Below are 23,478 nucleotides of genomic sequence, written 5' to 3'. Positions count from 1 at the left end.
AGATGTGGCCATGGTGATACAGACCTTACTTAGGGACCTTGCTGAGATTCCTGCAACATGCTCTATGTGGGGCTACCTCTGAGGAGGTCTTGCAAACTGTTGGTTGGTTCAGAGTGCTGCAACCAGATGGTTGGCTGGCGCCAGTTATAGGGAACTTGCAACTCCCCACCTTATGCCAGAGTCACTGGCTGCTGCTCCATTTCTGGGCAGAATGGCTGCTGAATTCCGAAGAAGCAGAAGTTTCAAAAACATAGTCTTCATGGGCAGCCCCTCATACAATACATTGCAGTAGTCAAATTGGGATGCAATCGAGCTTATTATCGATTACATTTATACACCCCAACTTTCCACAAGAACATACCTGAGGCCTAAAAAGGAGGAACGTTTCACAAGAGACCAAGCAGAGGTGGGGTCTGGGTTTATTGGCTTTCAGCAACACTTTGGGTCACCACAAGGTGTGTTCATATCCCGTTGTGTGTCTCCTTCCGCAAACCCTTCACTCCCCAGGAGGCAAAGGTATTTGCTATCTACCTGAATTAGCTAACGCGATGCAGGACATGGCAGGTGGAGAATCCAAGCCAGGAGAGGAGGCAACTGGTTTGAGATGTCTGATGGACAGCTGCCAGGTATGTTCCTGTGCCAAGGAGTGTCAGGGGGGAAAGTGGCCAGAAAACTAGAGAGGAGGACAGTTGTGGGACTCTCTGGAGGGTGGGGAGAAGGGGGGTCCCTATGAATTTTTCAGGGAGTGGAAAGGTATGTATATATTCACAGAACAGGTTTTCACTACAGTGGTACCTCGGGTTAAGAACTTAATTTGTTCTGGAGGTCCATTCTTAACCTGAAACCGTTCTTAACCTGAAGCACCACTTTAGCTAATTGGGGCCTCCTCCTGCTGCTGCGCCGCCGGAGCACAATTTCTGTTCTCATCCTGAAGCAAAGTTCTTAACCTGAGGTACTATTTCTGGGTTAGCGGAGTCTGTAACCTGAAGCATCTGTAATCCGAGGTACCACTGTATTTCTGATTTATCTGGAGAGTGGGTGGCAGTGAGGCCTGGGCGCTGTGTCTACTGAGTTGGGTAGATCTGGCCTCTGAAAAAAACAGATACCATGTCCACCCTTCTGTTTTTTCTTAATGGGTAGACCTGCTGTCCAGCAGCAGAGACCTCCTGTCTGGATAACACCTTTCCACTAGCAGCTAAAGCCCTCAAAGTGAATCTAGTCCAACCCCCCTGCAGGAATCACAGCTAAATGAATGCTGAAAAAGGAGTCCAGTAGAGAAGCCCAGGAACAATGAGCAGCTTTGATGAAGAAGTCCTTCCAAAGCACCTGCCACATTGCCAGCAACCCACGGAGGTTACAGCTGAAAGGGTCCAAGAGGGAGAAGCCCTGGTGCCGCCTGAGTCAGTTCAGCATCCTTCCATGAGTCCATGCTTAGTCCAGGGGAGTCTTTTTCTTCACGGTGTCCCCACCGCCTGGGCTTCATCAGTGGTGGGTCTGCTGGTCGGGCGGCTCAACGTTAAGCTGTACACGTTGGTCAAGAAGGTCTCCCAGCTTTCCCGGAGAGCACGATTTACCTGCTGCGGAGGGGCAGGGAGCAAAGAAGGAGAGTTAGAGGGTCTGGAGGTTTTCAAATCTGGATACGTTATCTAGCCTTGCATTGGGCAGCCAGATAGGAGGTGGCTTGTGGGGAGGCCCAGCTGCTTCCTTACAAAGTCTGGCCAAGAAGAAAAAGCTATGCCAGGAAATTAAAGGCCCTGTTTTACAGTCACCTTGTAGTCTATCCATTTCATAAGATTTCTATACCTCTCTATTGCAAGGGGGATGACGACACAAAGTAATTTAAAGAATAAAATAATGCAATCGTCAATAAAAAACAAGCTGTATAAAACATTAAGAAAATACAGTGGTACCTCTGGTTACGTACTTAATTTGTTCCAGAGGTCCGTTCTTAACCTGAAACCGTTCTTAACCTGAAGCACCACTTTAGCGATTGGGGCCTCCCGCTGCTGCTGCACGATTTCTTTTCTCATCCTAAAGCAAAGTTCTTAACTCGAGGTACTATTTCTGGGTTAGCAGAGTCTGTAACCTGAAGCGTATGTAACCTGAAGCATATGTAACCCGAGGTACCACTGTAGTTAAAATCAAAGGAAAGCTAAAACCACATTGCAGCATTCTATGTATCTGGGCAGGCTAGACTACACAAAAACAAAACAACAACTTATTATTTATACCCTGCCCATCCGGTGGGTTTCCCCAGCCACGCTGCTAAAATGTTTTTATCAGGCACCAAACAGGATACAGAGAAGGCGCCTGCCTGATGTCAATAGGCAGTGAGTTCCAATGTCTGGGTGCTGCTACACTAAAGGATAAATTCCTTAAAAACACGGGAGAAGTATTATGTAGCACCTGCAACAGTGCGGGTTCCACCTGTTGAAGCAGCTGAGTGGGTGCATATGGGGGATGACAATCTCAGAGAAACTGGTCCCAAGTTCTTAAGGGCTTTATATACAAACAGCAACACCTGGTAGCACATTGGCAACCAGTGCAGGTCTCTGAGCTCAGGTGTCACATGCTGGCAGGGTCTCACTCTGGTCAGCAATTGTGCTGCAGCATTCTGCACTAACTGCAGCTTCTGGATCAAATGCAAGGGAAGCCCCACACAGAGCCCCACATTGCTCCAGCGTGTGTGGGTGTTACGTGTCTGAAAAGACAACCTCTTGCCTGCAGGAAGTAGTGCTGTTAACCACCCTGGGATGTTTTCTCTGCACTCCGCTGGCCCTTAAAGAGCTACTGATGATAGATATGTGGACTTCATGTGTCAATCTCGTGTCTGATGGAGATTTCCCTCCCTCCCTCCCATAGGGCTGGGCGGTGTTATTGTCCGAAACAGGTTTGAAGTCCAAATCATATCGGTTTCATGATCTTTTCGCGGTGCTTAGCTGGTCATATATTCCGATGTTGATAACCAGATATCGCCCAGCCCTACACTCCCAATTCCTGGGAAGCACTTTTCAGAGCCAAGTTCTTCAGCTCAGTTAAGAGGCCTTTCTCTGGAAGAGGAGGGGCTGCAGCTCAGCATCTCCCTGGCATGCAGAAGGTCCCAAGTTCAATCCCTAATGGTGTCTCCAGGTAGTGCTAGGGATGTCCCCTGCCTGAAACCATGAGGAGCTGCTGCTGCCAGCCAGAGTGGGCCATAGCAAGCTAGATGGATGAATAGACAGGCCCCGTTCCTCTATCTTGCTCTGCTGGAATTAGCTTGTTCGGGGAGGACAGTGGCTCCCAGAGGAAGACAGAAATATCTTTCTGTAAAATGGTTCTTAAATAAATAAATAAATATTCATAACCACATTTACCCTGTTCCTTAGCTGGAAAACGTTCCCAGAGTGGTTTGGCAAAATCACTGCCCAGCTGAGGCTCTTGGCTTGTGCCTTGATGCACCAGGACCCTCAGAAATAAGGGATGTTAAAAGCCTGAAGCTTTCAAACACCAGGCTGCGTTAGGATTCGCCCAGACTACCACCTGTCATGCTGCATTTCAGCGGGAAAACCCACTATTTACCGCTGAAACAGAACAAATGTCAATTGGTTTTTCTGAGGACTGCCATTTGCTCTGTTTCAGTGGAACGGAGTGGGTTTTCCCAGGGACAAAGAGGAGGCACAGGAGGAGAGCAACGCCTCTTGGATCTGTGCTTTTCAGGCTGTTTACACACTATGCCTTTAAACCATGTCCAAAACACATTCTTTCACTCAAAGAATACTGGGCGCTGTAGTTTCTTAAGCGTTGCTGGAAACTGTAATTCCGTGAGGGGTAGAACTACAGGGCCCAGAATTCTTTGAGAGAAGGTAGGGTTTTGAAAGTTCTTTAAAACTACAGTGGTTTCTCGGGTTACATACGCTTCAGGTTACATACGCTTCAGGTTACAGACTCCGCTAACCCAGAAATAGTGCTTCAGGTTAAGAACTTTGCTTCAGGTTGAGAACAGAAATCGTGCTCCGGCGGCACAGTGGCAGTGGGAGGCCCCATTAGCTAAAGTGGTGCTTCAGGTTTAGAACAGTTTCATGTTAAGTACGGACCTCTGGAACGAATTAAGTACTTAACCCAAGGTAGCACTGTATACAGTAGTATGCATACAACCTTGACTCTCCCAGGCAGGCAGTTGAAGAAGAGTTCCCAGGTTTCTTTTTGCGCAGTGCCCTCTAGTGGGCCAGTCCGGAAGATGAAAAAAAGCTCCATTAGCTACGTGGGCCCTGGTCCCTTGCATGCAAAAGCAGCACAGAGTCTGGTGGAATGTGCGACACAGGTTTCGCCCCATGCCACGGAAAACCTCCCCTGATGGATTGCTGCACATCAGGCTGCTGGCATAGGCACAAGGGCTGCTATGCTTGTTTTAGCATTAGCTGGCAATGCTAAATGCATTGAGGCCACATTCACACCATCCACTAAAAGCACTTTAAACAGTCATTGATTCCAAACCCTCCCCGCCCAAATATATATATCCTGGGAGCTGTAGTTGGCTGATGGTGCAGCAAGTTGTTAGGGGACCCCCTCTTCCCCTCACAGAGCTACAATTCCCATAGGTCCCTGTGAATTGAGGGGAATAGGGGTCTCCTAATGACTCAGACAACTTGAATATTAGGGGGATGGGTAATAATAATACAGTGGTGCCCCGCAAGACGAATGCCTCGCAAGACAAAAAACCCGCTAGACGAAAGGGTTTTCCGTTTTTGCGTTGCTTCGCTAGACGAATTTCCCTATGGGCTTGCTTCGCAAGACGAAAAAGTCTTGCGAGTCTTGCCATTTTTTTCGCTCCCCCCCTTTTCTAAGCCGCTAAGCCGCTAATACCCTTTTAGCCGCTAAGCCGCTAAGCCTTTAAGAGCCGCTAAACCGCTAATAGCGCTAATCCGCTAATAGGGTTGCTTCGCAAGACGAAAAAACCGCTAGACGAAGAGACTCGCGGAACGGATTATTTTCGTCTTGCGAGGCACCACTGTAATAATTTTTTATTTATACCCCCCTCCCCGGTTCAAAAACCGGGCTCAGAGCAGCTAGCAACAAATTTAGAACACTTAATTATAAAAACAGAATAAAATACAGTATAAAAACATGAACAACAATAAAATTCAAAATTCAAAAATCAATTTAGGGGAAATAAGCATTAAATAATCCCCAGGGCTAGCTGGTTGAATTGGTCCTACTTGGGCCAGCGAGGAGGCCAGGGGAGAATTAGCTGTGGGGTCTCAGAGTGGGTGATCTTCATAAAAGGGGTAAGCCCCGCACCGCATAATCAGTCACATGACACAGTGCACGCACACCATTTGAATGGCAATGGCAATCAACTAGGGAGGGAGCGATCCCCTCAAATATTTTATGCCCCCCTGAAGATCCCTTGGCCCCTAGGAGTTAGCTTCTATGCTCTGAGCACCCTTAACAAACCACAGCTTCAGGGTTTAAAGCAGCACCATGGTGCTTTAAATGTAGGGTGTGAATGTGGCCTTTGAATCCTTGCCCTCTGCCCTAACCAATGGAGCAGACTCCTCTTCAGTGAAGGCTCAAAGTTTCTGAGGGCCATGCGCAAGACACCGTCCATGGGGCTTCCACCTGACTATGCCGCCCCTTGGTGCCAGACCGCCTCCCCACACTTTCTCACCTGTTTACGTTTCTTCATCCTGCCACCTGCTTTGCCGTGGGCCTCCCCGATAAGCATCTGCCCATCGCCAGGGCCAAGGGAGTGGGCTGCTTCTCCCATCGTCGCGGCCTCCTCTCCCCTGGCCTTCCGCACCCTCAGACTCGTGGCTCTCCTCCCCCAGCTCCGGGCAGGTTTCGGTTGGGCCTCTTCCTTGTTCTTGGGGACCAGGCCGTGCCCCCCGAGAGCAGCGCCTCCAGACCGCCTGGCAGGATCTGCCTCCTCCAGGTGGTCCCATGAGCTCCCAGAGGAAGGATCCAGGAGGCTGGGGGACTTGGACCCCCGCAAGGAGTAGGCCGTCCGGAACGTCTTGCTGTTGGTCATGCCTGGGTGTGACTTCTGGAGCCGGCGCTGCCAATCTGGTACAGCTGATGTTCTGTCGCAAGCTGGTCTGCTGAGCGCGTGCTTTTTCCTTCCTCTTTTGCGGGGTGATTCAGCCTCGGGTGAGGGAGAGGAGGAGCTCTCTGCTGCTAACCCGAACCCATCACTTTGGACTTTCTGTGCAAGCTTTCTTATCTGGTTCCAGACCCACCCACCCCCAGCAGCAAGAAAATGAGAACAAAACTCCCCACTCCTCAGTGATATCTGTGTGGGTGCAAAGGTCAGCATGGCCTGTGATGATACACACCACAGGGCAAAGAGCAAAGAGGTGACATGCTGGCTCATGAAATTAGGTCTGGTATGGAGAAAGTGGATCAGCAAAATTTCATCTTTCTCCCTCCCTCCTATCACTAGAACCTGTGGACATCCAATGGAGAAGAATGTTGGAAGATTCAGGGCAGAGAAAAGGGTAGCACATAGTTTAACTATGGAACTCACTGCCACAGGAGGCAAGGATGGCCACCATGGATGGCTTTAAAAGAGATAAAGGCCATCGATGACTACTAGCCACATGGGCTATGTTCTCACTCCATGCCCAAGGCAAGAATGTCTCTGGAAACCAGAGTGGAGTTTTCTTGCACTTGCTGCCTGCTTGCTGGTTTTCCATAGGTCTCTTGTTACCACTGTGAGAACAAGATGTCAGACTAGATGGGCCCTTGGCCTAATCCAGCAGAGCTCTTATGTTCCTAAGTTGTCTTTGTTGTTTGTACTTTTTATTTTACATTTAATATTTATTTTTTTAAAAAATAATAATGCAGCTCTCTGACCAGGCGCTCCTGGTAAAATATCAAACTCTTTAGTGTGGTGAATCAAGCATGTCTTAATAAAATGTCCCTCTGTTACCTACAGGATCAAAAGACACTCCCCTCACACACACATCTTCCCATGGAGAAGAATGGCCTCTGAGCAAAGAAACTAGGGCTTTGTGCCCTCAAATAGCTTCTCCTTAACCAGTAAGAAGGCCAGGAAGAATGGCCCAAGGTGGACACAGCAGCCAGTTCTGCTTCTTTTCCTGTCCACAACGCATCAGCTGGATGGGGTAGCAACACTTTGAGCCAGGAGGGAGGGACAGAGGAAGGAAACGTTCCCGCTTGACTTGAGTCAAAGTCACAAGGAGCTGATGAGAGAGGCGATGCAGGAAGTGTGTGTGGACATTGTGACCAGCTCAGTCCTAGAATTCTGGTGTCAAGAGAGAGGGAGAAAAATGTTAACCACAAAGCTTTCTGACCTTCTGCTGGCTGCCTTCTGCCACTGCGACAGTGTCTGACTGTGTTCTACATCAGTTTCCTGTTTTCCAGCTCCCTTGAAGTAACATTTCAGATCTTCTCCCTTCTAGGTATACAAACCTATCACACCCTACCCACATATTAAAATAAATGAAGGAGGCTTTTGCCCTACTTGGCCCTAGCAAGAGTTGCAGGGGTAGGGATGGGGATAATTCACAAAACAAATGGTGCTCCCAGAGTTAAAAACAAGCCCAGACCCCCCCCCCCATTTCAGCTTTTTGCTTAGCTTCCTCTAATTCTTAATGTAAAAAAATGTAATAGCAGCATTGAAAATGAATAACAATGATTAGGGTTATTAATAGCTATTACATTACGTTGAGATGTCAGTTTATTGCTATTTTTTTTTTTAGGTTTTAAATCAGTATTTTAAATGTTTTTGCTGAAAATTTAATCGTTCTTTTTGTAAAATACTTTTTTTTTAACAAGCCGCAGTACGTATATCTCATTTCATGAAATAAATAAAACCTCGAGCATTCCACGTGCAGCACCTGCCACGTCTAGTGTCACGCGCATACACTATTCGCTATAACCCCTTGGGAGGACTATGCTCCGCCTCCCTCAGCTCTGGCAGCCAATCAGCGACCACAGCTCAGGCTCATCCTCTTTCGTCAATCTGCGCGTGCATTCCAGCAATAGGAGGAGAAGGAGCCTCCAGGTGGCGGCGAGAGGGCGGAGACGCAACCAATGGAAAGTCTTGGATCAACGGGGCGGGCAGTACGCTCGGAGGGACGCTTTGCGAAGGAGACTGGCGTGGCGTAGAGCCAGTAGCAGCAACGCGAGGAGGCGGACTGGACGACAGCCAATGAGGAGGCGCGCAGAGGCCGGGTAGGCGTGGCACGCGGCGCGAAGGCGCCAGGCTTGAAACTGCGCGTGAGTGACAGGAGGGAGGCGGGGGTCAAACAGTGGGCGGGGCCGCCGCGGGGAGGGCCACAGAGGCGTCTCCGGCGGCAGCCAATGGGAGGCCAGAGAGCTACCTAGGCGGCCAATCGCAAGCGAGATGGGCGGGGTTGCGGCTGGCCCGGTGAGGAAGCGGAGCCAGGAGGCGCCTGGCAAGGAGGCGAGAAGCAGCGAGCGGGGAAGGCAGCGCGGCGGCGGCGAGCAGAGCGGGTGGCGGTGAGTACTGACGGTAGGCGGCGATGAAGGCAACGGCGGAGGCTGGCTGGGAGGCACGTGACAGCCGCGTCTCCCTGACGTCACGGCCGACTCCCGTGATGTCACTGGCGCTCTCCCTTCCACCGCATTGGGCCCTCCCCTCCCCCACCGCAGCATTCCTTCATAGGGTCTTTCTCCTTGTTTTGCTCAGTTTTTCTTCCTCCTCCTCCCTTTCGTTTCTTCCCATGGAGGGTCCTTTTTGACCCAAGTTGGGCGTTTAATTCCCCCGCTCGGGAACCTGCCTCTCAGTCCCCAGGCTTGATGCCCTCTTTCCTTCCCACCCGACGTGAACCCTCCCCCACCAGCCTTCTTCCCTTCCTGTTCTTCCTTCCTAATTGAGTGATTAATTGATTTCTCCCACAAAACCAAGACATAACTTGCTTCTGTTTCCCACTGACCTGTTATAAGGACATCAGGAGAGCTTGGCTGCGGCAGGATGAGACCAGAGGCCTATCTAGAACTGCGGCCAGCCCCATGATCTCCACCCCACGCCCCTGTGAGAAGCCCCTCTGAGCAGTGCACATGGACAACAACCTCTCCTCCATTTCTGTTCTCCAGCCACTGGTATTCAAAGGCAAAGGAAATTCTGGCTCCGACCATTGGTCCATCTGGCTCAGACAGTGGGAAACCTTTATTCTGTCCCAGGGTTGCATTCTGTGAGGCGCAGCCTTCTGGCGCCCTCATACCAGTGGTGACGGGCCAGGGCAAAAGTGAGTGGAGCAGTAGGTGTGGATCTCTCCTCAGGTTTTACAGACGCTTACCTCTCCATCTTCACTTCAGGCAAGCAAGAGACACAATCACAGTTCAAGTGCACTTTTCAGGCAGATAAAAACACTGAAAAAGGGGGGGGGCATAGCCTGAGTAGCCCTCCACTAATAAAGTTTAATGTAATTTATTTTAGATTCCTAAATGGAGACATAGGAAAAATTGTAGAAAACACAAGCATCAACATAACCTAACATTTGTCCTAGCAAATATATAGTCATGTAATATATATTACAATAAAACTATCATCTTACCATTGATCTCAGTTGACCAGCCTTTCTCAACCATAGGTCCTCAGAAGTTGTTGGACTACAACTCCCATCATCCCTAGCTATCAGGACTAGTGGTGAGGGATGGTGAGAGTTGTAGTCCAACATCTGGGAACCTAAGGTTGAGAAAGGCTGGTCTACTCCACACTGACTGGCAGAGGCTCTCCTGTTTTTTTAGATAGAAGCTTTTCTCTAACCCTAATGCTGATTTTCTTTCTCTCGATCTTTTCTGCCCACCTGCACATTTTGAGGGTCCTTTGCTCAGTGGGAGAGCAAATGCTTTGCACACAGAAACTCCCAGGTCCCCTTATTGTAGAGTTGGTTTTGTTTCCAGAGCAATTGAGTAACCAGCAACCAAATTTTTAAAAAAATCTTTAGACAAATTCATGGAGGTTAGGGCAGCCACTTGCTACTAGCCACTATGCCTATGTTTTGCTTCCAGTGCCGGAGACAGTGTGCATCTGAATTCCATTTGCAGGGATTCCCAAGTGGGGAGAGGGCTGTCATATGTTGGCGGACAAGGAGGGGCTTGGTCCCATTGGGCCTGCAAAGGCAGTGAGGATGTTAAGTGATTGGTGAGCCCATGAACTGTAGATAGAAGGAGAATGTGTGCACCTGTGGTTTGCAGTTGGTGCAGGCAGGCCTGTTGAAGACTAGCCTGCGTGTATGCCTGAAGGCTGAACATTTTTGTGTTTTAAATTTGTGCACTTAAAACAACAATCCTTGAAGCTATTTTTTCCCATTATTCTTGTTCTTTTTGGCATTTTTATCCTACTCAACAGCCAAATAAGGCTCCCAGAGTGGCTTACAATGAGAGGACAGTCTCTGCCCTGAAGCTATCTAAGGGGGCTTCCATTGTCACTATTTTTAGGTGGGTTTCAGTTACACACTGGCACACTCAGGTTCTGCAGTTGTAGTGGATTGAGCTTTGTTTGACAAAGCTGTTTCCACAAAAGATCAGACGTCTTGCAATAACTGATGAAGCGGGGGGGTGGGGGGTGGAAATCATTGCAAAGTGGGTGAGTAACACTTGCTTTGATGCAGCACTATCTAACCTCCCCACAAATTAATCAGAATGATACCCAGCATAATCTAATCTCCCTGCAGATTATCAGTAAGAATGCTCAGTAAACAGAATGTTTGGAAGTGCTCTGCTAGACATGACACAAAAGGAAAAGGGATTGGGAGGGAGGAGGAAAAACCTAGCCCAGCTTTTTCCTGCAAACAGCAGGAAAGGAAGAGCTTGGAGAGACAGAGGGCAAAGTTTCTGGTATTTTAATTTTTATAATTTTGTTGTGCACTACCTTGAGGGACAAATGGACAAGTGAGATGAAACATTGATAAAAAGCAATGCCACTATCAAGTTCAACATGGCTGCCACATGATTCTGTTCAGATTTCAGTGCTCCCTGTTTTCCCTGTTTCATAAGAACTGGGTGGTCTCAGGGTGAGGTTATTCTTACTGATTTGCCTGCATCTTTGGCCAAAATTTTGTCCAGACACCCCCCTCCCTTTTGCCCCTTCCACCCTGGCAGGGAGGTGTCCTAGCGGGGGACATCCTTCGAGCCCCCTTTCCAGCAGGAACACGTTGTCCAAGTGTAGCGGAACTAACATTTCCCAGCCAACTGCTTGGCACAGCCATGCTTTTCTCAAGTCTGTGCATGAAAAGGAGCCTGACGGCAATACTTCTTTTGGAAAGATGTTCCTTCCCATCCTGGCTTGCAAGCCAAAGCTTGTGAGAAAACGGTGCCTCCAGGAAAACAAAGACATAGGAACGTGTGACCTATGATGTGCGTTCTGAATGAGAACCTCTGTTTTTACCTTTTTTCCTCTGGAGAATGCTGTGGCTCAGTGAAAGGTGTATCTGCTTTGCACGCACAAGGTCCCAGGTACAATCCCTGGTGTCTCCAGGTAGGGCTGGGGGAGTTACGTCCCTGAAATCCTGGAGAGCCGCTGCCAGTCGGTGTAGGCAGTATTGAGCCAGATGGGCTGATGGTCTAACTTGGTATAAGGCAACTTACTCTGTTCCTGTTTGCAGTGGTCCAGGTAGACCAGGAAACACACAGGAATTGTCTGATGAAGGAGGTGAAACCAGCGGAGGTAATGAGACAGGGTTTGGTCTGAAGCCACAGGAGGCCACCACCATGCTGGGTCTTAGAGGGGTGGCCACTTGTCAGCATAGCGTGCACTTAAACCATGCAACTTGCTTCCGCGGGAGGCAGGGATAGCTGCCAAGTTGGATGCCTTTAAAAGAGGAATGGGCAAATTCATGGAGGAGAAGGCTATCAATGGCTGCTAGCCACGATGGCACTGCTCTGCCTCAACAGTCAGAGGCAGCAATGCTCCCGAATACCAGTTGCTGGAAGTCACAGGAAGGGAGAATTGCTCTTGTGCTTGGGTCCTGCTTTTGCATTTCCCATTGGGGTACCTGGTTGGCTACAGTGAGAACAAGCAAGCTGTTTGTATAATACAGTATTCTGATGCAGATGTGATTATTAATAATCATTCTAGCGTAGTCATTCCTAAGCCTTTGCATGACCAGGGTCTTGTGAGAACAGGATGCTGGACTAGATGGGACATTGGCTTGCTCTGGTAGGACTCTTCTTCCCTTCTTCAGTAAATCCCAGAAATGCAGTAATTCAAGCTGGGACAGCTTAGTTGGTAGAGCATGAGACTCTTAATTTCAGGATTGTGGGTTTGAGTCCCACATGGGGCAAAAGATTCCTGCATTGCAGGGGGTTGGACTAGATGACCCTCGCAGTCCCTTCCAACTCTTCAATTCTGTGGGATGCTGGCGCTGTGCTTCTTTAAGACGATTCACCCCCAGGAACCCCACTAGTTCTTCCACATTCCTCTTCCCTTCTTTGATGGCAACACTCCAACCGCCAAATGTTTTTCTCCAGGTGTAACAAAAGTGTCCCAATAACTTGCAGCAACTGACAAAGAGATCATATTTTACCTGCCAGTGCTTTCCTAGTGTCTGACTGAAAGGCAACAGAAAAAGTTCTTGCCTGCTGGCCGTGACATAACTCAGTCACTGATTTAATCTCAGCTCTTTTCTCTCTGTCCCTGCCCACAGTGGTTCATTTTCTGTGTATTCTTGGCTGCTAATCTTGTTGTTTGCATGAGTGAACGTGGGGAGAAGTAAAGGGCCTTTGCCCAAGAGCCAGCCGAGGAGAGACGTCACCTGGCTGCATCTGGCACGGGAGATGTTTTGCTCTGAAAACCTGGAAGCGGGTAGAGAATATCTCTTGGACTAGGTTAAATGCAGATTACTTGTTTTGGCAGGGGGCATATGCTGTAGCCTTGTGGTATAGTTGCATTTATCCAAATGTCCCTCAGTGCCCACTTCGGGCTAGTGGGCAGCCGCTGGATTTGTGCTGCAGTCGTGAGTTGCCTGGGGCAACCGGCTGGTGTTTGTTTTGAGAGAGAAAGCTCAGCTACATGAACCTTTGGTCTCATCCAGCAGGGTCATTCTTAAGTAAGGATTCTAGGCCTAGTGCTGTCTGCCAGAACACTCACGTGATGACACTTTTCTCTCTCCTCCTCCCTCTTAAAAACCAGATTTTCTGCAAACTTTGGCTTTTCGCCTGCATTCTTGAGTTGCCTGGTTGTGTGCCTGTGGGACCACTTCCCTCTCTTCCTTCCTCCTCTACGATTGTAAGTTATTGTATTTCAGTGGGTCTTCTCAGTGGTGGCACCCACCCTGTGAAATGCCCTCCCATCAGATGTCAAACAGATAAACAACTATTTGACTTTTAGAAGACCTCTGAAGGCAGCCCTGTTCAGAGAAGCTTTTAATGGTTGATGTTTTATTGTGTTTTCAAATATTTTGTTGGGAGCTGCCCAGAGTAGCTGGGGCAACCCAGTCAGTTGGGCGGCATACAAATAATAAAATTATGATGATGATGATGCCAAAGCCCCCCTCTGTCTTCTGCTTGTGTCTTGGATGCCAATGGTTCTTTAGAAATAAATATTAATAGGGGTTTTCCCATTCTACCCCCATGACACTCAGCAACCAGTCTTGGATTGAAAAACTTTAGTCAGAGTGGCCCTGCTGGGCTTATATGTGTTTTTCTGCCTCCGCAGATGCAAGAGAGCTTGGATTCCACCCCGCTCTCCCCCAGCTTAGCTCCATGCTTGATTATTACAGGAGAATGATTGTGCAAACACACACACACACACACACACACACACACACACTCCTCCTTTGAAAAACTCGCTTTCAATTGACATTTGTGTAATTTTTCCAGAGAGGGGGAAGGAGCTGTCTCCTGGGTCCTGCTGTCTGACTCTTTGCCAGGGACCGGAGCCCTTCCTATTGGGGCCTGGCTGCTCTGAAAGGGAGCACGTGATGCTTGCTAAACTGGATTTTCTTTTCATGCGGCAAAAGCATGCTTTGGGGAAAGTGTTGCGGAGGGGGCGGGCAGCTCTGCAGGGAACCAGCATTGGCAGAAGCACCATCATTGCAGGCAGAGTTCAGGGCTGCAGTTGAACCAGCCAAAAATTTGTTGGGAAAGGAGATGTGGAGATTACTCAGTCTGAACTCTGCATTAATGTGAAGAATAAAAAAGTGAGGGTGTAGGGCTCTGATTCAGGCGGCCTGGTGGCTTCGGTTATAAGGAAGGCCGTACTGGGGCCTTTCCAGAAGCCCACCGTTGTTCAGCACCCTGTCCCAGCAGCTGGCCAGATGCTCTAGGGAGCTTCCAAACAGAGCAGGAAGTCCTCCTCATCCTGGTTTCCCTTTTCTGCATTTTTTTCCAGGTCTAGAATATCCTCTTTGAGGGGAAGCAAGTTCACATAGTTTGAGGAGCGCTTAGTTAAATTATGGAACTTTCTCCTGCAGGAGGCAATGTTGGCCATCAACTTGGATGCCTCTAAAAGAGGATTAGACCAATTCATGGAGGAGAGGTCTATCAATGGCTACTAGCCAGGATGGCTATGCTCTGCCCTCCTTCATTCTGCCCTTCTGAATCTCAGTTGCTGGAAACCTCAGGAGGGGAGAGTGTTGCTCTGGTGATCGGGTCCTGCTTTTGAGCTTCCCATTGGGGCATCTGGTTGGGCCACTGGGAGAACAGGATGCTGGACTCCATGGGCCACTGGCCTGATCCAGCAGGCTTTCTTTTTGTTCTCATCATTGACTTTGCTCTGCAGTGGTAAGCTGAATGTTCCAAGAGTTGAAAAAACAAAGGGAAGTGTGGAAAGGTTTAGTGAGGTTAAAGTGGAAAGGGACCTTTGCCTTTCTTCCTACGATAAGAGAACAGTGTGAGTTGTGTAAGATTGGAGGCAGGGGCCTCAACAAAAGGGAAAGGGGAGAGGATTCCACCTTGCCGGAAAAAACCAGTCTACTAGCATTAAGAGAGCAACTTAGTGCCCTGCAGATGTTTTAGGCAGAAACCTCGGTCAGCCCTAGCCGGCATGGCTGTGGCTGATGGGAGTTGTAATCCTAAGCGGGACTACAATTGATGGCGAAAGTCGTGGACACAAATGGCCATGCTGTCTAAGACTAATGGGAGCTCTAGTCCAAAACTACAAGGCCACTAGGAAGGCTGACCTAGAGCAGTGTGGTGCCATTGATTGATTGATCACATTTATATCCCGCCTTTTTCTCCACTGAGCTCAAGGTGGCATACATGGTTCTCCCTCCCCATTTTATCCTCTCAACAACCCTGTGAGGGAGGTTAAGAATCAGTGACTGTCCCAAGGTCTCCCAATAAGCTTCATAGCCGAGTGGGGAATTGAACCCTGGTCTCTCCTGGCTCCAACACTCGATAACCACCCTGGCTCTACACTGGACTACACTACCACTGTGACATCCCTGGAGACAGATCTGGGAGCTGATGTTCCAAAGAACTTGTACTCTGTTCTGAATGGCTCAGAAAACAACCTTTACTACAAAGTGAGGTGGCTGAGCTGGTCTCGTGAGTGAGCTTTGGCCACGGCTCAGCCAGCCTTCCTTGGATAAGCCCTGCTTACACCTCGCTGTTCCAGATGTGTCTGTAGTTAGATGCTGCCCAACTTGTCAAAATCACAGCAGCCAGGCTTTGGGTAGGACTGTGTGTCCTGAATGCTAATTTGTCTCCACGTCTGGAAAACCTGTACTCTGTGACCTGCATGAAATATGCAAAATGTATCTGCATAATTCCTTTTTGGTTTGTATACTCTGCCATTAGGGATTTTGCATAATGTGTTCTGTGACAAGAACAAGAAGTTGGGTAAGGATGGAAATTGAAACGTACTGCCGCTGAAATTTTCCAAAGAGATGAGTGAACAAACTTTTAATACCACAGTGGATAAAAAAAATGTTTAAATGACATAGAATAAAGGAATGAATATGAATGCTGTAATATAATAATAAATACCATAATCTGGCCACGTGAGTGCCTAATCCACAAACTAGTGTTCTTGTGACTGCTGTTTGCCTAAAACCAAACACAGTTCAGCCCAGTGGCTCTTCTTCTGGTCCAATATGCTAACCGCTCATAATGAAATGCACAAGTAATAGTCCTGCTTATGTGTTAAGAAAAAATAGTATCAAAAGTGGTATTCTTACAATGGTTGTGCCCAATTGCATGTCCTTTTGGGGCATCTTCCAAAGTTCTCTTTTGCAGATATCAGCTAGTCATGGGAAGATACAATATGCTAAGGATTATCAATGTATTTGGATGCCTTTGTATGATTTTACTGTTTTAACATGTCAGTAAAGGCTAGTAGTAGTAGCAAAGCGAAGCACTGCACCAATCCTCAGCCACTGAAAACTCTGTTCAGCCAATCAGCTTCCTGACTTTTTAAACTTTTCCGGGGCTAGAAACCTGGTTCCCACAAGAGACTTGAGCTGATGCGAAGATTAATCCTGCTTGTCATCTTGTCACAGTTGCTTTAGACTCGGGGATCTTCTTGTCACGGGCAGTGACAGGCCTTCTCGGGTGTGTGCCAACCTAATCTGGCTCGATATATTGAGCAAAGTCAGATCTTCTGTGTCCACTGTCTTCTTTGGTGCACAGAGACCATTTCAGTCTCTGAATCGTTACAAAAGCAGCCCCTGTTCTTGAATGGGATCTTGGTAGATCTGCCCTGTAGGCAGGAAAATGTTAAAACAGGTCACAGACATGGCGTTTCACCTTTGAATTGCTCGCACAGGCGAGCAAGAATGAAAACATTTCCGTGTAAAACAGGCTGCGGAGCAAGGGCCACATGCCAGCTGTGAGGCCTAAGATGAAAATGGGTGGAGTAGTGGATGTGTTTCTTAACTTCACCCCTTCCCTGTGCTATTCATTTCAAGTGCCATCACACTGTTTTAAACAGTCATGGCTCCGCAAAATGGATGACGGGTACTGTAGCTTCTTAAGGGTGCTAAGAGTTGATAGGAGACTCCCCTATTCGTGTCCCAGAGTTCCCTGTGGGAAGGGATTGGCTGCTGCACCACTCTGGAAATTGTAGCTCTGGGAGGGGAATAAATAGGCTTTCCCTCAGAACGCTCAGCACCTGTAACAAATAGTTCCCAGGATGCTTTGCGGAGTGGAAGCCATGATGGTTTAAAGTGGAGTGACGCTGCTTTAAACGCATAGCGCAGATAAGGCCTTTGTGTCAGGCTGCATTTCGGTCATGTGAAAGTCAGAGTTTTCCACACACTCCTCCCCTGCCCTGATCTCTCTCCATCCTCCAAGCAAGGCAAGCAAGAAATCCAATCCCACTCAGATGACACATTCTAGCCAGGCAAAAGCACTCAAGGTGGGGGCATGGAGCAGGCCTGAGGGGAGGCCTGGAGGTATAATTATCCGTTGCTGTTTGTGTGTTGCCACAGTTTGGGTGACACCCCACACTGGCTGAGGCTGATGTACCTCAAAACACCTGGGGTAGCACATGTATCTCATTATACGTGTAATCTCACTGTATACAAGTTGTACTAGTGACAATAAAGTAAAGTAGGCAGATCTTGTGGTAAATGATTCAGAAGCATGGCGTGAGGATGTGCTTTGGCTGACCCGTAACTTATTTCATTCCTCCTCATTCCCACAGGCCACAGTTCTGCTCTTTTGAACCCAGGACATCAAGCTGGGCGTGTGAAGGGTGGCCAGGATTGGACCAAATGCTCTAGAGGAGGACAGTGGCCTTGAAGGTATGTTTCCTGTTCAGCTAAAAGTCTCTGATGAACTGATAATAATAATAATAATAATAAATTTTTATTTATACCCCGCCCTCCCCAGCCAAGGCTGGGCTCAGGGCGGCTAACAAGTACTAATAAAAACAAGTTGAATGAACACAACTTAAAAACAAAATTAAAATACAACATTAAAATATTGAAACATTAAAATGTAGCCTCATTGCAGGAGGAGAAAGGAAAAGAAAAAAGAAAGAGGGGGAGGGAAATCAATTGGCTCCAAGCCAAAGGCCAGGCGGAACAACTCTGTCTTATAGGCCCTGCGGAAAGAAATAAGACCCTGCAGGGCCCTGGTCTCATGAGGCAGAGCGTTCCCCCAAAAGGCCCTGGCTCTGGTTGAAGCTAATCTAACTTCCTTAGGGTCCGGGACATGTGGGCCGACTAGCCTCAGGCTTACTCCAAATGGTCATGAACTGGGTAAGAACGGACACCATTAAACTGTGGAACTCGCTTCTGCAGGAGGCAAGGATGGCCTCCAGCTTTAGAAGAGGATTCAATGAATTCATGGAGGATGGGGCTATCGATAGCCCAAACAACTATGCTCTGCCTCTACAGTCTTGAGGCAGAAAAGCTTCTGTATGCCAGTTGCTGGAAAGCACAGGAGGGGAGAGGGCTCTTGGGCTTGGGTCCTGCTTTCGGCTTTCCACGGGCGTCTGGATGGCCACTATGAGAAGAGAATGCTGGGCTGGGTGGGCCATTGGCCTGACTCAGCAGGCTGTTCTGATGTTCTTATGTAAATGCCAATATTCAGTTATTCTCTATCTTTGGAGTGGGTGGAGGTGAAGAAGTAGCCCCCCCCCCCGTTAAAAGTTGGGAGTGAGGAATGTGTGTGCCCTGGCTGCTGCTTTTGGAGATAGTACTCAGAATCTCAGCTCAGTTATTATCAAAATTCAGTACGTAGGCTAAACGTAGACCAGGTTACAGGTGTGCGCTTAGCGGATTAATATAGAGCTCTAAGGTACATCGATAGACTTCAGCATGCTCCCTGAGTTCCCCTTTTGAAGAGCGGGGAACATACCGACATTGGTGCCAGGCCCATCCCAGGCAAGCAAGCATGCACTTTCATCTGCTGCACTTGGCCTCGCCCCCTTGGAGGGTCCCAGGCTCAGTCCCCAGTGACATCTCCAGGTAAGACTAAAAAGGCTCCTGGAGAGCCATTGCTGCCACACAGGGGAAGCAGCACCAGAAAGTGGCTTCCTCTGTTAAATAATTATAAACTGAGCCGCTTCTACTTAGTGCTTCAAGACGTTTTTAATCTTTCAGGGTTTTAATCCAAGCTGAGAGTAGCGTGACTCAGCTACTGGAATAATGATCCGCTAGTTTGCATATCTTCTATTTTATGTAATACGTTTTATTTATTTATTTATTTATTTAATCAGTTAAATCGCTTGATCTTGCCTAGGGCAACCCAAGGCGACTTAACAACAGCTCCACTTTGTCTGATCACAAGAGGGACAAGAGCACCTCAGCCCTACCTCCAGCTAGTGTAAATCTTATTTGGACCTCCCCCCTGCTGGCTTTTGAGATCTCAGCCGCATTTGACTCCACACATCCTCCCAGGCTTCTAAGCCAGCCTGCTTCCTGTTGTGGTCTCTTGCTGCATACAGTGATTTTTTATTATTATTTTATTTACCTAGGGAAGCACTAAAAATGTTCTGTAATCCAACCCCTGTTCTGTAATCCAAAAATGGTATATCACGAGGCACTTAATCTCAGGGTTGTGGGTTTGAACCCCATGTTAGGGAAAAGATTCCTGCATTGCAGGGGGTTGGACTAGATGACCCTTGTGGTCCCTTTCAACTCCACAATTCTGTGATATGATACTCCTACCTCTTCTTGGTAGTGCATTTGTTGGCCAGGTCAGAGTGCTAGACACAGATCTGAGCCGACCCAAAAGTGCTTCTTTCTGCCCCTTCCTCTCTGCTGGGTGCTGTTTCAGCCACGATGTGCTTTTGCTAAGAAAGGCTGTTTTCAGCTGCTTCCAAAGCCAATTAGTCTTTCAGGCACCTGAGCATTGAAACCCCCCCCTCCCTCGTGCCCCGCTGCGTGTCTTGCTCCTCCGGCTCCGCCATCATCATTCCCCTGTGGACTACAAAGCTGAACCTCAGATATCAGATGGAGGCTGCCCATGTCCAGGTTTGAATAAGATAAGAGGCCTCTTTTGATAAGCCAGCAGGGGAGCTCTTGTAATGCTTGGAAAATCTCCACCCACCCCCGGAAAAGCTGTTCTGTAGCCTGCAGAACAAAAGTCTCTCATCTTGCAAGACCTAGGAACAAAATGTGAGTGTGGCAGGAGACGTGTGGCCATTTGCCTGCCCTAGTTGCCTCTCAGCAACTGTGAGTGCAGCTGAAAACCACGGTTAATCTGCATGTTCGTGAAAACCACAAAGGGGTTGATATCGGACATCGCTCTAGTTTGTGCTTACCATGGTTTAGGAACAATACTAGCCTGAGTCTCCAAACAATCAAGTAATTCACACTTCGAGAATAGCCTTCGCCCACCTGAGGCCTTCAAGATGTTTTGGACTCTTAACTCCCATCAGCCCCAGCCATCACAGCTGTGGTCCCATAAACCCCATCATCATAAGACCACACTGACTGGGACGGAAGGGAGTTTTAGTGCAAAGTAGAGGGTACCTGGTGGGGAAATACAGTGGTACCTCGGGTTACATACGCTTCAAGTTACATACGCTTCAGGTTACAGACCCCGCTAACCCAGAAATAGTGCTTTAGGTTAAGAACTTTGCTTCAGGATGAGAACAGAAATCATGCTCTGGTCGCGCATCAGCAGGAGGCCCCATTAGCTAAAGTGGTGCTTCAGGTTAAGAACAGTTTCAGGTTAAGTACGGAACTCTGGAACAAATTAAGTACTTAACCCGAGGTACCACTGTATAGAATATTGCAGGCCCTTTGAATAAGTTGTGGACTGTAAGACCCCCAATACCCGCACATATTTATCCCAACGCTCTTGAAGAATTGTACATAGGCATATTATTCTTTAACAATAAAATACTTAAGCACTGTATCGAAACTGTTAAAAATTGGATTATGCTCTGCATCAAATAGGTCGAATGTTCTTTAGTCTCTTGTTCTGTTTACTAAGCCGGAAAACAATTAATTCTTGGATGAGATTGATGAACATTGAGAAAAGGTACATTCTTTTTCTGTAGGGTTCAGACATTAACCAGGAATAGAATCTGTGTTGCTTGTTTTCTCTCTTCATGGTAAAAGTCACTGACTTGGTTGGGGTTTGCTTCCTGTTTGATCTATCAGGTTCCCCATTGTATTATTATTAGATTTATTGCCCACCTTTCACCAAAATGTCCCAGGGTGGTTTACAGCAATATAAAATAAAGCATTAAAAAACAGTTTAAAACAAATCATAATCACAACTGGGGTGGGTTCTAAAAATATAGATAATGTGTCAAACACATTTATAACACCATTTTAACTCTCCCAGCTGGAATAGTTTCTCCCTTAGCACTTTTCTTTAAGCTTTAAGATTTGGTTCATATGGGTGTAATAGATATATTTTATAGAAATGAAACAGTATTTGAGTGATGTTAGGAGCATAAATATTTGCAGCAGCTAACCTCGTCTTCCTGTTGATCACAGCAGCATGATTTCTCTCCCCTGCTGGTCTTTTGCCTATTGTTTCAGTGCCAAACTTCCATTTCTAATATAAGTATGTATTCCTTTTGTCTTAGATTGATCTGAGGCAAAATATCCAGAATGCAAATTCTTATAAGGCAGCAGATTCATTCGTTCATTCATTGCATTTATATCCTACCTTTTCCTCCTTGAAGCTCAAAATGGCTTACATGGTTCTCTTCCTCCTCATTTAATCCCCACAGCAACAACCCTTTGAGGTAGGTTAGGCTGAGAGGCAGTGACTGGCCCAAGGTCACCCAGTGAGCTTCATGGCTGGGCGGTGATTCTCCCAGGTCCTAGCCCAACATTCTAAATATTCATGGCTTTTATGCAGGCGTAGGCAAACTCGGTCCTCCAGATGTTTTGAGACTACCATTCCCATAATTCCTGACCACTGGTCCTGTTAGCTAGGGGTGATGGGAGTTGTAGTCCCAAAACATCTGGAAGGCCCAATTTGCCTATGCCTGCTTTTATGCATGTGTGTTTCATTTCCCATCAAAGTATTGCTATTCTCTGAGCCCAGTTTCCCATGAAATTCTGCTTCATCTTACTGGCGTTCTCAAGAACACTAGGCCATGTTCACACCACACACTGAAAACAATATCATGCCACCATCATTCCCTTCACAGAGCTACAGTTCCCATAGTTCCCTGGGAAGAGGGATAGATTGCTAAACCACTTTGGGAATTGTAGCTCCGGGAGGAGGAATATGAGTCTCCTAGCAACTCTCAGCACCCTGAGCAAACTACAGCTCCCAGAATTTTTGTGGGGAAGCTGTGACTGTTTATAAAGTGGTGGTATAGTGCTTTATAGGTATGGTGTGAATGTGGCCTTGGGCCACAGTTGTTGGCCAACTAGTACAGGGACAAAACTGACTAAGGTGGCTTCCCCCACCCCCCGCAACAGAAAGAATGAAAGACAGAGGATGGCACCGATCTGCATTACATTTACACATGCTAATTTATGTGTGCAGCCACCAATTAAGAAACAGAAATGTAAGCAGAAATACAATACACCTCATTAAAATGGGAAGGATTGTGACCAGGTGAACTGTGGGCCTGCTCATTCCAGGTGCTGCAAACAGGAGATGGGCAATTTAAACACCCACTCTTCCTTTTTTGGGGATGCGGGTGGCGCTGTGGTCTATAGCACTGAGCCTAGGGCTTGCCGATCGGAAGGTTGGCAGTTCAAATCCCTGCAATGGGGTGAGCTCCCGTTGCTTGGTCCCTGCTCCTGTCAACCTAGCAGTTCAAAAGCACGTCAAAGTGCAAGTAGATAAATAGGTATTGCTCTGGTGGGAAGGTAAACCGCATTTCTGTGTGCTGCTCTGGTTTCACCAGAAGCGGCTTAGTTATGCTGGCCACATGACCCGGAAAAACTGTCTGTGGACAAACATTGGCTCCCTCGGCCAGTAAAGCGAGATGAGCGGCGCAACCCCAGAGTTGTTCGCGACTGGACTTAACTGTCAAGGATCCTTTACCTTTATCTTTTACCTTCCTTTTTACGTAAGAAGAACCTGCTAGATTATGCCAACTTGTCCAGCATTTACTCACAGTGGCCAGCCACATGCCTCTTTCAAAAGGCCAACAAGTGGGGCCTGAGTGCAAGAGCCCTCTCCCCTCCTGTGATTTCCAGCATCTGGTATTCAGAAGCATCACTGCCTTTGACCATGGAGGCAGAACACAGCCATCATGGCTGGTAGCCATTGATAGCCTTTTCCTCCATGAATTCGTCCAATCTTCTTTTAGAGCCATCCAAGCTGTTTTGACCATCCCTGCCTCCTGTGGCAGCAAGTTCCATAGCTTAACTATATGCGCTGCATGAAGAAGTCATGAACATTCAGCTTAGTTGGTTCCCCTTGAGCTCTAGTGTTACGAGAGAGAGAGAGATTTCACCCCTGCTTCTCAGAAGTCCTCCCACAACCTCCCTGCCATACCAGCACCTTTCAGAACAGTACCAGCATTGCAAGTGAGAGGTCTTGTGGGCTGTGTCTGTCTGCGAGGGGACGGAAAGCCTTCAACTCCATTCGGGAATGTTAACGGGGAAGCCTTTTAAATTGGGGATTTATTAACTAGCGTGGCTTCAAGCATTTCTGAGAGAGTTGGCGGCTGCTCTGGGGGACAGGTGGCAA

General features: G+C 47.8%; 2 protein-coding genes across 13 annotated transcripts in view; one reads left to right on the top strand and one right to left on the bottom strand.

Moving 5' to 3' along the window:
* Window positions 1-398: 398 nt before the first annotated feature.
* LOC310694800 (uncharacterized protein) lies at window positions 399-6,224 on the bottom strand. Its single transcript, XM_083478382.1, has 2 exons — window positions 5,648-6,224; window positions 399-1,577 (listed from the first exon to the last, which is right to left on the bottom strand). The coding sequence occupies exons 1-2, from the start codon at window positions 6,005-6,007 to the stop codon at window positions 1,455-1,457; spliced, it is 483 nt and encodes a 160-aa protein (XP_083334508.1). The 5' UTR covers window positions 6,008-6,224; the 3' UTR covers window positions 399-1,454.
* Window positions 6,225-8,039: 1,815 nt separating this feature from the next.
* Window positions 8,040-23,478, top strand: part of PC (pyruvate carboxylase) — a 259,664-nt gene continuing 244,225 nt past the window's right edge. The window contains exons 1-3 of one of the 12 annotated variants that reach the window (XM_083478195.1): window positions 8,388-8,463; window positions 13,100-13,195; window positions 17,555-17,654. The gene's annotated coding sequence lies outside the window, so the exon portion shown is untranslated. Of the gene's footprint in view, window positions 8,176-8,334; window positions 8,477-11,427; window positions 11,447-11,588; window positions 11,636-12,655; window positions 12,773-13,099; window positions 13,196-15,158; window positions 15,688-17,028; window positions 17,267-17,554; window positions 17,655-23,478 lie in introns of those variants that run through there. The other 11 variants (XM_083478197.1, XM_083478194.1, XM_083478192.1 and 8 more) reach the window with 11 other exon arrangements.

The sequence above is a fragment of the Podarcis liolepis genome (genome assembly GCF_965112155.1).
Source record: "Podarcis liolepis genome assembly, chromosome: 15".
Taxonomy (NCBI): Eukaryota; Metazoa; Chordata; class Lepidosauria; order Squamata; family Lacertidae; genus Podarcis; species Podarcis liolepis.
This window is presented reverse-complemented; position numbering and strand designations above follow the sequence as displayed.